At 30.3% G+C, this 18,251-nt stretch overlaps 2 protein-coding genes across 2 annotated transcripts in view; one reads left to right on the top strand and one right to left on the bottom strand.

The window, feature by feature from the left end:
- LOC107448964 (uncharacterized) overlaps positions 1-5,098 on the top strand; it is a 31,050-nt gene extending 25,952 nt beyond the window's left edge. The window contains exon 4 of the mRNA XM_087152264.1: positions 337-5,098. Within this exon, the coding sequence (XP_087008390.1) occupies positions 337-556 (220 nt within the window). The 3' untranslated portion in view covers positions 557-5,098. The remainder of the gene's footprint in view (positions 1-336) is intronic.
- Positions 5,099-7,858: 2,760 nt separating this feature from the next.
- LOC107448968 (uncharacterized) lies at positions 7,859-15,754 on the bottom strand. The gene is made up of 2 exons (XM_016064347.4): positions 15,341-15,754; positions 7,859-9,624 (listed from the first exon to the last, which is right to left on the bottom strand). Exons 1-2 carry the CDS (start codon positions 15,717-15,719, stop codon positions 8,852-8,854), a joined length of 1,152 nt encoding a protein of 383 aa, XP_015919833.4. The 5' UTR covers positions 15,720-15,754; the 3' UTR covers positions 7,859-8,851.
- Positions 15,755-18,251: the final 2,497 nt, after the last annotated feature.

Below are 18,251 nucleotides of genomic sequence, written 5' to 3' on the forward strand. Positions count from 1 at the left end.
TTTGTAATTCTTTCGTTGAACCCAAGGTAGGTTTCCGCTGAGCATCTTTTGGGAACCGTTGTTCTAGAGAACACTCTTCACTGTTCAGAGGTATTTTGTCTTAGGCAAGTCCGTTGATTTGTACCTAATTAATAGAGTGGATATGTTTGGAGTTTGAAGTTTGGAGTTTTTTTTCCATCGACTCACCGCTGCTAGGTATCTCTTCGCCGTTGCTAAGAACTACCATAATGTTGCTTACTAACTGATTTTTCTCAAGTTAAACATTCATTAAATAGGAGAAATGATATTATATTTCTATGTTCTTAATTTACAGTACTATTTTTTTTAACTTTTCAGCATTCCAAGTGACGTTTGTCGGAATTATGGCTATCCCTATGGACGACGTGGCAACCTGAATGGTGTATGCGAATCAAGACACTGTCACCATACCCTGTTAGCATGGAATCCATCATCTCCTGATGCTGGAACATTCTTTGACATCTTCGAATATTCCTGCTGCTGTAACTGTCACTACACTACCAACACACAAACAAACCGACCACAAATTAATGGATGATGATTGCATCTATATGATTATAGATCACTAAATAGGAAATATATTCCTTAAATAGGACATTTTTATTGTATTTTGATTAGACGTTATGTAATATTTTGTATTTAGATTGGGTAGAATATGGTTATCGTATTTACAGAAAGAAATTAATTAGTTTAGATATCTCTGCAGTTTAGCAAACAGGAAATAAAAAATTGAGATGCAATTTGAAATTTATCTTAAGGTATCCGAACACGTTCGGAGGATTTTTTTAAAAATATTAAGTTTCAGAACACTTTAATTATGTTTTTATATTTATTATATGTAAAAACTAATATTAAATAAGAGAAATTAGACATTTATATTATATTTTGTTTTTAAAAGCTAAATAACAAGAAAAAAATGATGTTTTTTTCATAAAACATGTGAAAGGATATACTTCACCAAAATTATTGTATCAAAAAAGTGTTATTATCAAAATAAAGAGCTGAATTTTGTCTAGTGATTTGACTGCAATCATAAAAATATTTGGAAAATTAAATTTTTTATAGAGAATTGAAAACTTTTTATGAGATTTTTGTCAAATTTTTTACGTCGTATTTCACATTTTAGGCCAATAATAAAAAACTATTAAGTATTTTTAATCAATTGTAGCACAAGCACTAGAAAACATTATAGATAATGCACATACAAATTTTTATTGAAATATATCAACAACTTTTTTAATAATGAATTTTAAAGTTACTATTTTTGCGTGAAATTAAATTCTGAGAAAAAGGCATTTAAAGTATAAATTATATCATTTCTATTTTAAAAATGCTTCAATACTTCTAAAATTCTCCCGATTTGTATGTGATACCTTCCTTTTTCTCAATTTTACAAATTTTTTGTTTTTTTGCAACCCTATTTTTTTCTCACAATTTTTACATTAGTTAATGAATGGCGTTGAGACTCATACACACGCTCAAAATCAAGTTCTCTAAAACCTTTTAAAGTTTTATTGCCACGGCTGACTCCAACTATGTCGAGTATGCTTTTCAGTCCCAGAAAACCTTTATTAAACTGAATAACAGCCAAATACACACCAAATTGTAATGTTTGCAATTCAACGAACTCCTCCTTAGGGACAAATTTCCAAATAATGCCATTAAAGCTACTAATATAAATGATAAATTGAGAGGTTCATTTCTAGCAACATTAAAATAATAATTATTTAAGTCAAAGAAAGATAATTATCCCAAAATAAAGATAAATATAACTGTTTTTGTCCCACTTCCGGTTTCGGAATGCTATTTCCGGTTTCATTTTTTAGTCATCGACTTATATTCTTTTAATCATGACTTTTGTTCTAATTGACGCACAGTTAAAATTTAAACTGTTTTGAAAACTAGAATAAACGGAGATTCGTAATATAAAATAAAAAAAATTTGTCATTTTTGGCTAAAATTCACTTTTTCAACGTGTACGGATACCTTAATATAACGTTAACTATGATCTGTTAACTTTACCGTAACTATGTCGTAATTATAGTTTTCAATTAAAAACCTGTAGATAAAGAAAAGAAGTATTTTTTATGCGATATATAAAAAGTGCTCTTGTAGAAACAACACGTTATAATTTTCAATTTATTTCCCGTTACTTGAATGTGAAAGTTTTTTTGTAGAATGATCTATTTATGCTTAAAACAGTACGTAATATCAGATATTCTGAAATCAAAACTCTCTGAACAGCGGAGATCATTTTCTAGAGAACATTCTTTGCTGTTCAGAGGTATGATAACATGAGTTTTCTTTGTCACATCATTGCAATTTATGCTATTAAATTAACAAGTTCATCTCTTTATTGGTTAAAAATAATATAAAGGAAAAAGATGAAGGCTTTGAAAACAAATTTAGTTTACTTCTAAACTAAAAATTTATTTCATAGAAAACGTAATCAGATATTATCGTACATACTTGTTTGGATGGGAAAGAACTTTATTAATTTTATTCTTATTTACATTCATAAATTAGTATTTTTTTCATTAATTGCAATATAGGAATAATTTTATTATTAAGTAACTTTTTTTAATATGTAGTCAAGAAAATTTAGTACATTCAGTTATGAAAAACATATTTTAATTAAATTGATTCAAAGCAAGAAAACTGCTGAAATTTAACAAAAATATTAAATTTATTCTTTTAAAAGCATTATAGAAAGTAAAAACTTGCGACGTAAATAAACGACGAAGGAAAGAAACTCAATGTTCCCTTTAACATTTTCACAATAAAATTGAAATGAAAAAAATAATATAGTAATAATAAATAATTTTATACAATCATTACTTTATGATTGAGTCGTGTTCTTATTCGTTTATATTTGCCTGTAAGATAGTTTTAAAAGAATAAATTTGAATTTCAGAATGAATAAAATGAAATAATCGGGTTTCATATGATATTTTAATGAAGAAAAAGAAACATACTGAAAGTTTATTTTTATTGTAAATAAGACAATTGTAATACTAAAAAGTGATAAATTAATTTACCTATGAAATGTATAAGGTCTGCCTTTAAGCAAATTTTTCAGCACAACCATATGTAGCACAGTTAGCCATCATATTTTTAAAATTTTTGATTTTAAAAGTCCCACATTGATTTTTTTCCCTTGAAATAACAAGAGGAAACGGAAGGTAAAAAATTTCATTATTTTAATGAGTTTGCTCTGTTTGTATTAGAGCTCTATAGATATACACAACCTTTCTTAAAGGGATTTTTATTTTATTCATTTTTTATGTCTTTGAAACAACAAGAGATTGAAAATTAATCTATTTCTCAGTGGCACAGAGAATTTGCAATAATTAATAAGATTGTCTTTCTTCTACTTCTTACTACATTTTTTTGAAGAACTCCAAAAACATATAATATGGACGTTTATAATGATACATGCTGTATATATGTACCCACCAACAGAAAGCTATTTTCAAGTAATGCTTGCATTTTATATATGTAAATATTTCATGTTGTTGTTATACGTTGTTAAAAATATCTTGAGCATTAGTTTGAAGTCAAATTACTAATTTGTATAAAAGTGTAATTCTCTCTCTTGTTTGATGCCATTCAAACATAGACTGATGAATCTAAGAAATTATTAAAAAAAAACTATTACCCATTAGGAAAATAGGTGTGGTTCTAGAATTTTCATGTCCTCTCACTTTTCGATTAGATCAGAGCAACTTCATCGATTAGATCAACTGCGGCATTATGATGACAAATACAGAGATGCCAAACTGCTTCGGACACGCCAAAATAATTTAAAAAGCGGTAAATAACTACAAAGTAAATTTTGCAAATATTTGACTATTTTTGCTTGCTTTTTAAAGGTATAGCATAACATGAGTACTATAAAGTGGTGAATTCTATAAGCCTACGAATTATTTAGAAATACTGGTGGATAAAAATCTACTAAATTGAATTTATTAAACCAAGAATCACAATCGGTAAACTACCACTTTAAAATATATATTTGCTGTCCGGAGCAAGTTGGCATCTCTGCAAATATAGAGTTTGAAGTCATAAAAATTGAAATAACAGAAACATGAATGAAAAAATAAATTTAAAAAAAACTTTAAAGAAACAGCAGAACAAGATTAATTTTTAAAAAAAATCGGACTGTAATTTTTGGAGATTCTCAGAGTTTTTTCTTTTGATTTTCACTAATGCGAACATATATTTTCGATCTTTTTACATAAAATTAATTTAAAGTATTTTTACGTTCTTTTTATGATTAACTTATTCATAATTACCATCTTGCCCAGCAGTTTTACTATAAATATGAATAAAGAAGGTTTAAAGAAACAGCAGAACAAGATTATTTTTTAAAAAAAAATCGGACTATAATATTTGGAGATTCTCAGAGTTTTTTCTTTTGATTTTCACTAATGCGAACATATATTTTCGATCTTTTTACATAAAATTAATTTAAAGTATTTTTACGTTCTTTTTATGATTAACTTATTCATAATTACCATCTTGCCCAGCAGTTTTACTATAAATATGAATAAAGAAGGTTTAAAGAAACAGCAGAACAAGATTAATTTTTTAAAAAAAATCGGACTATAATATTTGGAGATTCTCAGAGTTTTTTCTTTTGATTTTCACTAATGCGAACATATATTTTCGATCTTTTTACATAGAATTAATTTAAAGTATTTTTACGTTCTTTTTATGATTAACTTATTCATAATTAGCATCTTGCCCAGCAGTTTTACTATAAATATGAATAAAGAAGGAAACGAATTTTGCGACGTCTTGAAAAACGTAAAATAACTGGAATTGAAAACCAATTCAGACCATTGGTCGACAAGAAGACACACATCAATAGCACTAATAAATGCAGCTTTTGTAACCTATAACATGATGTGACGTTTATAAAAGTCTATACAGAAGAAAATTTTGACTAATTAGTATCCAGTGATGGCAATATAGTGATCACAATTTTCTCTCTTTTAATTAATCATCATTTTATTACTTTTATTATGTATCACCTTTTTTGAATGAACTTTGAAAAAAATAAATTCTAATTGAACCCAGTAGTTTTTCCTCTTCTTCTTCACACTACAGCCCAAAGCACTCCACGACCGTTCTCAACTAGTTTTTTTTTTCCTTCAGAGTCAATCAAACTAGTCGCCTTTAATGTTTTCAGATCTTCCTCAACGTCTGAGTGGAGGTCTTCCTCTTTTCCTATTTCCACCTAGCTTGTTGAAAGGTAACAAGTTAGTGAGGTTGTTATCCTCTGATCTGTGCCCAAGACATGGTATTCTGTCTGGATTAATAACCGAGTATCGTACCATCGTATTCTGTCCGATCAGAGTGGTTAGTGGGCCTGATTACAAAGACAATGGTTGCAGGTTTGAATCCCGCTCAGGGCATGGGTGTTTCTCTCTGTGTGTTGTTCTCTGTTGTGTGATCTGTGATTGTGGCCCACTCTATAAACGGGTATCTGTAGCAACGTGGAGTGGGTAATGCTGCTTGCCTCTGTGACTTAGGTTCACAGGTGCCCACTAGGTAACGTTAAATATACAACACTTCTGGCATCTTCCGAGGTGAAGAACGAGAATTCAGTGTCTACCTTTAAAAAAAATAACTTTTCCCAGACCGTCGCCAATAGCCCATTGTGCAGCTCTAGTGTGACGTAAATAAAGTACTAATGGATGCAAGATTTATTTTTAAAACGAAGAAATATTTAAAAAAAAAAACGAGCAGGAAATAAAGTAATTTTCAATACATTATTAAGTGTTCATCATAATTCTATTATATTTAGTTGCCCTAGGGCCAGTGGTGGCGGTTAGTTCTGTCCTATATACATTTCCTAAATTCATACTTATTATAAAGAGAAAATTAGTCGAGTATTTCCATAATTCCATCTGGGCATTGGACTACTTATTCATAAAGACAACACATCACAATTTCATACTTATCTCAATTTTTTTCCTAATGGCAACAGTTTAGTATAATAAAAAAGTTCCTTGGTGTAACAAAGAGACTATGACGATCTAAGCGATGAAACTACACTTACACTTAATGCGTGTAAATTAGAAGTGTATTTGTTTAATTTTTTTTACATTTTTTCTTATTTATTTATTTATTTTTATATCGTAAACAGTATGGGGCACGAATATACCAAATATAAATTTAAGGGTATCGTTAATTTAGTAATAAAAAATAAATTGTGTTCAATAATAGTTTGAAAGAAAGGCATAAAACAATTGTGGTTTTAGTTGTTCTTGAAACTGAGATTTCAAGCCTCGTGGCAAAATGAGATTTTTTTTCTTTTTTCTTTTTTCTTTTATCCTTCCGCAAACATTCCGCATTAGTTGTCCCTGTTGTTACAACAGTTTATTTTTGAATACTGAAGGTTATTTTTCACCGATTTAGCGTATTGTGGAGTTATTGTTCGGAAAATCATGCATTGTTCATAAATAATATCTTGCGCATTCTTTCATACTTTTCTCTACATAAGTATGCTCAAGTTTTTTTTTTCGCAAAAAAGAAATAATTCTTTTAACTTCGAAGTTTTCTTTTTTTTTCTCTCGTATCTCATGCCGTTTACGATGTAGAAATTATTAGTGAGTCATGCCTTCTTCACGTAATTCATTGTCATTTTAATATGCATAGACACCATTTTTAATGAATAAAGTTACAGCTCCTCGAAAATTAGCAAGCATAAGATTTATCTAATCAACTAATAACTCATTATGCAAGTTCATTCATAAATTTCTAGTCATTAATGACTACAAAAACAAGAATCTTCAAAATCTTGTTTTACTATATATAAATATGCAGAACAAGGCCTCAAAATAAGCTTCTAGTAGCTGTTTATTTATTCATCTTTTTCATAAATGCTTGATACTTTCTATCATATATGTCTAATCCACCATACATACTGACAGAAAGAGAGAGATAACTAGTAACATATAAGGTAACTTTTAGTTTAATTAGTTAAATTTATTCTCATTATCGAAAACTAAAAAAAGGAAAAACTCGTGAAATAAGTTTGGCACATTCTTCGCCAAATTTCCATTCTTCATGCAAATGCTAACTCTATGTATTGTAAAGAAAATTATTAAATCTTTTTGAAATGGCAATCGAAAACTATTTGGACTGTGAGATTCTACTTTCTCAATGCTAACCTTCGGAGAATTATATAAAAATGATTTCTTTGTTTACTATGCAACCAATCACTAAACATATTTATATTAATAAATAATTCTTGATACTTTTTTTTTCCTCAATTGTTTTCAATGAAACGTGCTCTGTTAAACCTAGTTACCAAATTCTAAATTAAACTTTGAAGATCATTAAAAAAATTTTAAATAAAAAGTCATATTTTTAAAAACCACGTTTTAGTAGTGGAGAATAATAATTAAGAAAAAAAATTGAAAAACGAAAAACGTGGGGCGCATGAAATACATAACAGTAATGTTATATTAGTGTGTGTATGTGTGCTCTTGAGAATATGTGTATGTATATCAGTAATTGTAATTGTATCTGAATGTGGATGTGGAATATGCTTTTGTATATGCATATGTATGTGGATGTATATGTGGCTGTGCATGTGTATGAGTAAGAAAATGTGTATATGTATGTGTATATGTACTGTTATGTATTTCATGCGCCCCACGTTTTTCGTTTTTCAATTTTTTTCTTAATTATTATTCTCCACTACTAAAACGTGGTTTTTAAAAATATTACTTTTTATTTTGAATTTTTTTATTTTAAACTATGATTTTTTTAATTTTTATTTTATATTTTGTATTGCAAATTATTATTTTTAAATTATTATTCTCCACTACAAAAAACGTGGTTTTTAAAAATATATATTTTTATTTAGATTATTTTTCTTAGTCAAGAGTAGTCAAGACTACTACAAGACCACTACTAAAGTAATAGAACTTTTATTTTAAATTAGGGATACAAAAATCTTTATAGAAAAACAATACCTTTACGACTTTCATTAGTTTTATGCTGATGACAACCAAAACAATCTGGAAATGAATGAGGAAAAACTGGATCCTACCACGTGATTTTTCAGCCAATAAAAGTACTCCGACAATAAAATTCTTTTCACCTGACACGTAATAATTTGAAATAATGGAATCGACAACAAAAGACAATCTCGAAAATATTTTTTTTTTTTAAATTTTAATTTTATTTTACTTTGCATGTCTTTTTTCTCTTCATTTTCATGCATTGTCATCCAATTCTGAACTGTGTGCTAAATTTGAAGTTTGTAGCTAGTCGGGAAGTTAGTTTAAAATCGATTACAAAATTTCACCCGGACAGACATACACGAAGGCAAGTTTATATAAACGTGGTAAAATACCACCTAAAGAAAACATTCTTTTAAGGATAACACAGAAGATAACACAGATAAAGTAGAATTGCTTTTTCTGCTTGAAGGGGACCTTTAAAAGAGATTACTACAAGATTTCTTCCCAACTGAGTAATTCTGTGTAAACCTATCATAATTTGCTTACAGTTTGATATTTTTAATTTTTTTTCAGCATTTTATGGTTTCCTCTAAGGTCAACCTGAATTCATTTTTCTGTAAGCTTTGAACTTATAATGCAGATGAAAGAGAATTTGTCATTCAGGATTTCTCTTGCGCAATATAGCGTCCTCTTGTAGCTAAAAAAGAAAAATAGCTTTTAATTTGATCCTGATAATTAATCTAAATAATAATTCTGGTAAATTACCGTACACTTTCATTAAAGATTTATTATAGAAATTTACATTAATTTACTTGAACGTACTTAACATTTTGCTACTTTAACCATTTAATTCAGTCAAGAAAATCTTCTAGAAGCATACTTATCTGTCTGAGAAATTCCAAATCATACTCAGATTTTCCTCCGACTTCTTTTATTCTAGAATGTACTATTTTACCTGCTCTCAAAATGGCTGACATCATTCTACCATTTAAATCTATCTTTTCTTCCAATTGTTTTTCGAGCACCACTTTATACTCCTCTTGGTCTTTCGAAATCTTTAACAGATCTGTACGTTCATCTTCAACTCTGCATAATTCTCCAATCATATTCCGAATCTCCAAATATTTATCTTTAATATCAGCCTCGTCTTCAGATGTGTTCACAAACCGAAGTTTTGCTTCGCTTTCGACGAGATATTCCAAATCAGAGTTGAGCTTATGTAACTGAGACTTCAGCAAATCTTCGGTGTAGATCTGAGTTTCTTTTTCCACATTTAAAATCTTTTCTATCTTAGTCAGATGTCTGTTCCGATCTTGTTCGTCTAAGATATTTTCTGATACTTCATCGCAAAGACGTCTCAGACAGACATTGTCGTACAGTTGTCTCTTAGCGTAGACCGGTAAAGTCAGTTGAAAAACTTCCGTAGATTCGGCGCATAGATTATCAACCATATTCTGGAATGTTCTCTTTTTTTCTAATAAATTGCTGACTCTTAGTTTTTCTTCCTCTCTTTCTTCTCTTTCATTCATGGCTATCTTCTCTTCCAAATCATTCTCTAAGCGTTTCAGATAAGACAATTGGTTGCTCCTTTGAAGTCTCTTTTCTTCTAAAGCAGATAACAGTCCTGAAATGTTTGTTTTAGAAAATATATTATTAATGTGAAACCGAGTAAATATCGTTTTTCAAAATTTAAATTATGGGTGTTCAGTAATCACTGCTTATAATGTACCATGCGCAAAATAAACGGGCCACACTGAATAACTTTTGATCCTATGATCAGATCTTCATGTTTTAGGACTCAATCTAAATGGCTCAAGGATTGACTTTAAGTATTCTAATTAATTAGAGCAGATGATATTTTGAGTTACGAAATCAGACACAAAAACGTACTTTCTCTGAATAAACATGCTTTTTTGGCGCGATTGGGATTATTGACCTCTCAAATGTGGAAGGTAACAGCAAACTGGGAAATATGCTCTCAATTGCTTGGCCAGAACAGCGGTTCAAAGTTTGGAACCTTTAGTGTTAATTTTACTTTTAGCATATGTCGAGAACTTTTTAAAGCGAACTGAAAAATTTTTTGCATACAATTATAAATACCGTTTATCCAAAGGCAAACGAATAGTAAAAAAGTAACTTTTGGAAAATATTTATTATTTTTTATTGTTTTATTTGATAATAATGGAAAAAAGTAACGTATAATTTCTAAAATTTATCTGATAATATTGTTACTAATTATTAAGGTATAAAATTTTTGATTTAAGATTAATGATTTTTACCGATGTCTGATCAGTTTACGCGTTGCTGTCCAGAGATGACAAAGATTAATGAAATTATTGATATTTGGTTCCTTACATTTGGCTCCTCAAAATTCTCTTACGAATTTGAAACCCTTATTGTGCATATTTTTTTTACTTCATTTTTGGCACTATTTAGGCCTTTGATATTATTCTAAAAATGTCAATGGTAAGAGGATTGGACTTGGGTCCGCAGGGGCCAAGATTCGATCCTCAGCATCGCTAAGACCCACCGAGTGCTCGCAAAATCTGAGGAATCGAAAGTCCTGTGGTCGGTCGCCTAGCAGTCCCATGGGTAGAAGGATCTGGAGAAAATTTCTTTCCCCTTCAGATCTATGTCTAAATTGATGAAGTGGCGATCACAAAATTGCGATGGCATGTCTTCGGAATATCCTTAGTGGTGTTTCCCAGACCGTTGACAATAGCTCATTGTGCAGCTCTAGTGCAGCGTAAATAATAACTATATAAAAATCTATGCCAAGGGCAGTCAATACAGAACTCTCTGTTTGTTTCAGAATCCCAATCGAACATTTAGTAGAGAAAAAAAGAAGAAAAAAGCGAGTAATAGTGCTCACAAAATAATAGAAGGACTCAACAATACCGTCTCATATTCTCTAGTATTCACGTTTTGGGTTTGCGTAGTGGATTTTAAAGTACATGCTAAATCTCTCTAATATTTAAGTTAGGTGGGGGGAAAATGTACGAAGAATCTGACAAATGAATTATTATTGAATAGAAATGACATTTGGCATTAAAAAAAGATTGATCGTTGGATCCTTAAGTATACTCTAGTTTACGCTTACGTTTGCTTCTGTTTTTAATTGTGAAATATTAATTAATTAACCCTTTTTTTGTTCGGTGTATATTTGCTAACGATTGCTTTAATTAAGCACTTTTTATTTCTGTTTAAAAAGGGTAAAAAAAAGTGTTGAACTTCTTGGCTTATTTACTTAACACGATGACATTGTGAATGGATAGGATCAAATGTTTTTTTCTTGCGAAAAAGTTTGACGCTAAAAGTGTTTACTTGACGAATTGCTTAATGTTACAAATTTAAACTTGGCCCTTCTCCAGTCTTAAGGAGGACAGATGATGGGATGTGTCAGAAAAACGAGTTATTGTTATTTACTTTAATTCAACTAATTTCAGACAGGCAGAAACTAAATTTAAATAGTATATATAGTTAGTTTACGCAATACAGAGTATTTCATTCTAATGTGTAACAAGAAAACTTATTTTCAGACCAAAAATAGTTTTTGTTTTTATATCATTTTAAAAACAAATTATACAGCTTAAGTTATTTTTTCTAAATAATATGTATTAGTTGTCTTTTTTAAGTTATTTAGTATTTTCAATTTTTTGCTATAAAATAACCATTTTCCATATTTTTATCATACCAACATTAATAAATATCTCCGACTTGCATATAGATTTTCTCAATAATATGTATTGTATCGCAATAATACGTTGTTTGTTGTTTCTAATGCCCCTTGCCAATTACCAGAAAGCCTGCTGGGTGATATCAAGCAAATTTAAGGCAAATGTTGCCTTTCTTGTTTTACAGTGTATGGCCTAGAATACGACTTCAGTCGTACACACGTCACAACCCGTTTAAAGGGCGGCCCAATCATACATCCATTTATTCATCCACAGATCATTGTTTTGACCTGAACCAGAAAACAATTAATCTCCAATTCAATACCCCCAAATGTTCAATAATATGTGCTGTCAATAATATGTATCGTATTATATTGAGATATAATATGTATCTCGATAATATGTACTATTAATATGTAAGGAGAATTGTTTTGATGTAATAAAAGCGAAAAAACGATAATACTGTTAATTGAATAGAAAGTAATTAGAATTTTCAAAGTTTGTAATGATTTTATATAATTTAACAATAAATATTGAAATTCAAGTGATCATGGTTCTCATCCTCAAGTATTGTAATAAAAGTTTAACAAAGATTATCAAAATTTATGTTTTTGATGATTTATGTTTGTTAGTTTCAAAAGCTCTATAACTTCACGTATTTGTGTTTTAATTTCTTTATTTAAAAATAGAATTATCATATCATACAAACTATTTAAGGCATGCAAAAAAAGCATTAAAATAAAAAATATATAAACTAAGGATTCGTAATTATTGTTTACGATATTGAGGAAGTAATATGTGTTTCTATGGGAAGGTGTCAAAATTCTTGAAAAAATAATATTGAATTGAAAAAAAATTCATTCAAGAGTTTTCGTGTTAATAATAATTTCTAATCCACTAAACTGATAAATTTAAAATGGCTATTTGAAATACTACAGAAAAGTGAAATTCGTCTTGTGCTTGCCGACATGATAATTTAGTTTTACATTGAGGTAGGGTAAACTAACCAGTGAGGGAACACTTAAGCTTCGCTTGCCTTTTAAAAAATCATATTAATTTCAAAATTCGTAATTTTAGTTAAATGACAGTGTCAACATATTTGTTACTAATTGCAAATTATGTAAAAAAAATTGTAGAGAACTTACATAATATTGTTTTAAAGTTTTGGAGGTTCAAATAACAAGTAGTAAGAAGACCCAGTGAAGGAACAGCTCTTACCAGTGAATGAACACCCAGTAAGGGAACATTTAATTTTGGTTATTTTTAATGCTCTTTATGAATTTATGACCCATACAAATATTTAAGAACAAGCTTATTCTTAAAATTATAACATATAAATACTTGGCAAATGTTAAATTTTTTTTTTGTAATCATGAATTGAAAATTAAAGTGTCAACATATTAACACATACTGTTCATTCACTGGGAAATCTATGCCCAGTAAAGGAACATGCCTGTTCCCTCACTGGTTAGAAGTTGTTTTTCGTATTTTTAACATACATTTGATGCGGAACATTACTAAAGGTACAAGAAAATTAAAGTTTATCTTTTACTTTCATTAACTTAGAAAAAAACCAGTAAAGGAACACTTGTTCCTTCACACCCCCTTATCTGAGTACTTTATTATGCTATGAGGCTTTAAAAAAACGTAACCTCAATAACTATATTTTGAATTCTCTTTTTCACAGTGAGAAAAATAAAACTATTACATGCAATTAATTCCACTTCAAACACATAAATACAAACACTCGCCTTATAATTTTTTCAAAGGAACAAGGCGTTGCAGAGATAATAACAAATTCAAAAATTTGTCCAGAGAAGTCTATTTGACCAGGTAATTCAAAACATTGCTAGATGACTTCCTATTGTTTGGCAGTAAGCTATTGTTACCAATCAATCTAAAGAAAAACTTTCAAATTCTTATTTTTAATCAATATATATGAAATGTTCCTTCACTGGGTAGTGTTCCTTCACTGGTTGGTTTACCCTATACAAGTTTAAATTGGTGTATAGAACTTAGCGTTCCAGTGGTACTTGATGTCGCGGAAACCGGTCCTTTACTCCTTTTTGGCGCAGATCTATATGATGAGGACTTATAAAAAATAAATATATTTAATAAGACTTAAGAAAACAATACAAACCTAAAATTGGTTGTTAAACAAGAAAAAAAAACTCGTGCATATGGTACTACTCTGCAATAATGGAAGAGATACTTTAAGTTTCTGGAATTTTTTCAAATTTCTTAAGAAATTTCTAAAGAATTATTTTATAACTCTACAGGTGTTTAGGTCACGCGATTTTTTATATGTATCAATAAAGTTTCAGGGATTTTGAGGCTCGATGTGCTGGCAATAAACTACAAACGAAAAATAGTGTTTGGCCAAAAAATATTTCAATAAGTTTGTTATTTAAGTCACTTACTTTAGTTATCATATACAATAACTGACTGCACAAAACTTCGTAAACCTGCCTTAAATATTCATGGAGATAAGAACATTTTTATGAAAAAATAATTTTTTTACCTTTCGTTTCCTGATTATAACTATAGAAACTTTCAGTAAAATTCATATACTCTCTATAAAAAAAAATCGACGCACCAAGAAGCAATCATCCGAATGCTTTGAAATTTCATATGCAGGAATGTTTTGAACAGATATGGCTGGAATGATGCCGACTGGGGACATATAGTCTTTAGCGAAGAATCCCGCTTCCAACTGTGTCCTGACGATCATCGAAGACGTGTTTGGAGACGCACAGGGCAGAGGGGGGATACTGCCTTCACTATTGCACGCCACACCGGCCCTCAACAAGGCATTATGGTCTGGGGTGCCATTTCCTTTGACAGTCGGACCCCTTTGGTCGTCATTAGAGGTACACTTACTGCACAGCGGTACGTCGACGACATCCTAAGACCTGTTTTGCGACCGTTCCTTCGCAGCTCCCTGGGTTGGTTTTTCAACAGGACAATGCCAGACCACATACGGCACGTGTTGCTATGAACTGTCTGCAAGCTTGTCAAACTCTTCCTTGGCCTGCCAGATCACCAGATCTCTCTCCCATCGAGCATGTCTAGGATATGATGGGAAGGCGATTGCATCTGGCACGGAATGTTGATGACCTCGTTCGACAATTGGATCGAATTTGGCAGAAAATACCGCAAGAGACCATCCGGGAGCTTTATCGGTCTATGCCACGCTGTGTGGCAGCTTGTATCCAGGCTAAAGGCCGGTCAACACCTTATGGAACTTGTTACTGTAACTCTGCAATAAATTATTCAATTGTTCTGAAATTTTAATCATTTACTATTCTGTACATTGTCTTCCTATTCACTAATTTTCGTTTCAATCGGACAACTCCTTCTTGGTGCGTCGATTTTTTTGTTATAGAGTGTATATACTAGAATTGTGAAATTAATTTTGTCGTTGGAGTTGATAAGAGTTGTAAGTCCCTGAAATGGAAGTATTGAAGACAACACTTAGATGTATGAATACAATCATGACAATTTTTAGATGCACAATCAAGTGCTTTTGCAATAAAAAAATTTTAAGGTGTGGGAACATTAACGAAACAGCAGCAAAAGTATGGGAAAGAACGTTAAATCATTGGCAAATTAAAACGGCAACTTTTGCTGTTGCTCGTCAAGCAGAAAACTACCAACCGAAGTTACCTGTTAATTCAGATCTTTGCTGCGAAAATAGAGTATTAGAAATTTCACTATTCTTTTCCAAATTTCGCCTTGCATCGGCAGCTTTAATATCAACTAATTCTTTCATATCTTTAGCAAATTGAAGCTCATTTTGCACTGACATGCATTGGTCAGTCTTAGACTTTAATGTTCGTTGCAAATATGCGACGCAACTTTCTTTACTTTCAAGTTCTCGATTTCTTAATTCTTTCAAAGATACTAAAATTTGCTCTTGCTGTTGCAAATCTTTGTCGATTTCAGCAAGTTCTGCTGACAAATCTTTAATTTTGGCTTTTAATGAAGCTTTCTCAGATCGCTTTTTCGATTTTTTCTTTTTCCCACTTTTTTTCTTTTTAGACATAATTAATTATTTAAATTTTGATACTTATCTTGATACATAATTTTGATAATAAAATTTTTATTTACTTATAAATCTAATACGAAATTTTATTCTGTTGTGCCTATGTTATATTGCGTTTCCATTTCTTGTTCAGCTTTTAGCTTGCTTTGATTTATTTTAATGTACTGCCAACATTTTTTTTAAAAAATAATCTTGCAAGCAGAAGTACCATTATTACGAGCAAACTTTTTATCACAGAAATAAGAAGTAGGGATGCGCTTCGCTAGAAATTAATGGGAGAAAGACGGTCAAATAATAAGATAGTATAAATTTTGATAAATTATTACTACGCATTAATAGTTAAATTTCAAAAATATATATATCTGTAACAAGTACAATCAGATAGATTTCAAGTACGGTTGCAGTTATAAAAAAAAATTGTTTTGCTTTAAGTCTTAAGTGTTCTTTTTAAACCTACACAGTAGCCACTTTACGTTAATAGGTTGCACGAAGTGGCAACACACTATTCAATTTACTAGTAAAGGTAAACAAACAAATCACAATTTCTAAAACATTGATATACTGTTGATTAAATACAATTTTCGTAATTTGTTTTTAATCTCCACAAGTTAAAATATTATATATAATAACAAGTTTTGAGTTTTTTGAGTATCATTTTAAGCAATTTCTGAGCAGTGCGCAAAATAAAAAAAGGACCACCCTATATAACTTTTGATCTAATGATCGGATCTTTATGTTCTAAGACTCAATCTTAAAGGTTCAAGAGGGTGACCTCAAATATTTTAATTATGTGCATAGATATTCAAATTACGAAACCAGACTAAAAAACGTGCCTTCTCTAAATAAACATACCTTTTTTTTCCGACAAATTCGAAATTCCATCCCAAGAATCGAAATACATGGGAAGCCGCAATCTGGGAAATGTGGTCCCCGTGGTTTGGTTAGGACAGCGGTTCAAAGTTTGGTCCCCTTGAAGTTCATTAAACTTTTTGCGCATTTCACTGTATCTTCAGATTTTTTTTAAGCCAATTGAAAACTTTTTGACCGTAATTAGGTATAAAATTCGTTTTTCCAAAGACAATTCCACGCAAATATAACTTTTAGTAAATATATATTATTTTATTAATCTAAAAAATATTGATTTGTAAGGTACCCAATTTTTTGAATCATTTTAAAGAAGGCAATTTTAAGCTGTAAAATGCAAAATTTGGGCAAAATCGGTCGAATAGTTCCTGAGAAATCGAATTCTTTTTAAAAAATCGTATTTTTAACCGCATTACGCTTGAGCTCTAGAAAGTGAAGAATATTAGATCATAAGTTGTTCTTCGATTTGTATTTGCTGTCTTAGTAACATTTTACTTTTCCCTTTGTATTCTTTAATTTTTGTATTCCTGTGTAAAGTTAGAAATATTTTCATTGTTCATAAAATGTTTAGTGCAATATTTATTTACATTTCCTCGCATTCCAATGAATAACTAATTTCTGATTTATATAACACATATTATGTACCAAATTATATAATTTTTCTTTCAAAATAGAATTTTTTTTAGCTATTGCATGAATTATTTAAAATATTAGCCAATATTTTATCTGTTCTGGGAATCGCTTGGTGATAAAGCAAGATTTCGAAAGCAGCGTGGCATTCATCTCACGCTTTTATCTAATCTTCTAGATAAGATCTTCTTTCAAACAAGAAAAATCAGATGATTAAGTGAAGAGGCATTTTTAGGATATTTATTTTAGGACTTTATTGCCTTTAATGGTTGTAGTACGTTTTACAAACATTTTATTTGTCATCTGATGTGTTATTGAGATAGAAACAGAAACGGTGATAAAGACTTTTAAACAGGTTAAGGATTAATTCTAATTAAAAAAAAGGAAAAAAAAATAGGTTTTGACTTGCATTTATATTAAAGTTTAAGCACAATGTTTGTATATTTTTCCTATGGAACTGAAGTTGAAGTCCTATGAACTTTGTATAGAATGTATTTTTTGGATGGGATTTCAGTTTTACCTATATATAAGGGTATTTTTCCTAAGGGTATTTAATACGGGTATTTAAGTTTTATTAATGTATAGGTTGTATTTTTCCCATTTTGCTTATGTAAAAGGTGTATTTTTTCAAAAATATTTAAGCTTTACTAGTGTATAGGGTGTATTTTTCCTATGGGATTTAAGTTTCATATACGGGTTATACTTCCTCAGGGATTTAAATTTTACAGACGTATAGGGAGTATTTTTCCGATTGGGTTTAAGAGTTTTACTAGTGTATAGGGAGTATTTTTCCCTACGGGATTTATTTTCATCAATGAATTCGTTGTTGTTCAATTTTACGTCGCACTAGAGGGCTATTGGCGCACAATGGGCTATTGGCGACTGTCTGGGAAACATCCCTGAGGATGATCCGAAGACATGCCATCACAATTTTGATCCTCTACAGAGGGGATGGCACCCCCGCTTCGGTAGCCCGACGACCTGCACGCGAAGTCGAGAACTTTACGGTAGCACAGTTTAACGAGGACCAATACCGCA

This window comes from Parasteatoda tepidariorum, chromosome 9 (genome assembly GCF_982258835.1).
Source record: "Parasteatoda tepidariorum strain Cologne lab strain chromosome 9, Ptep-v5.0, whole genome shotgun sequence".
Taxonomy (NCBI): domain Eukaryota; kingdom Metazoa; phylum Arthropoda; class Arachnida; order Araneae; family Theridiidae; genus Parasteatoda; species Parasteatoda tepidariorum.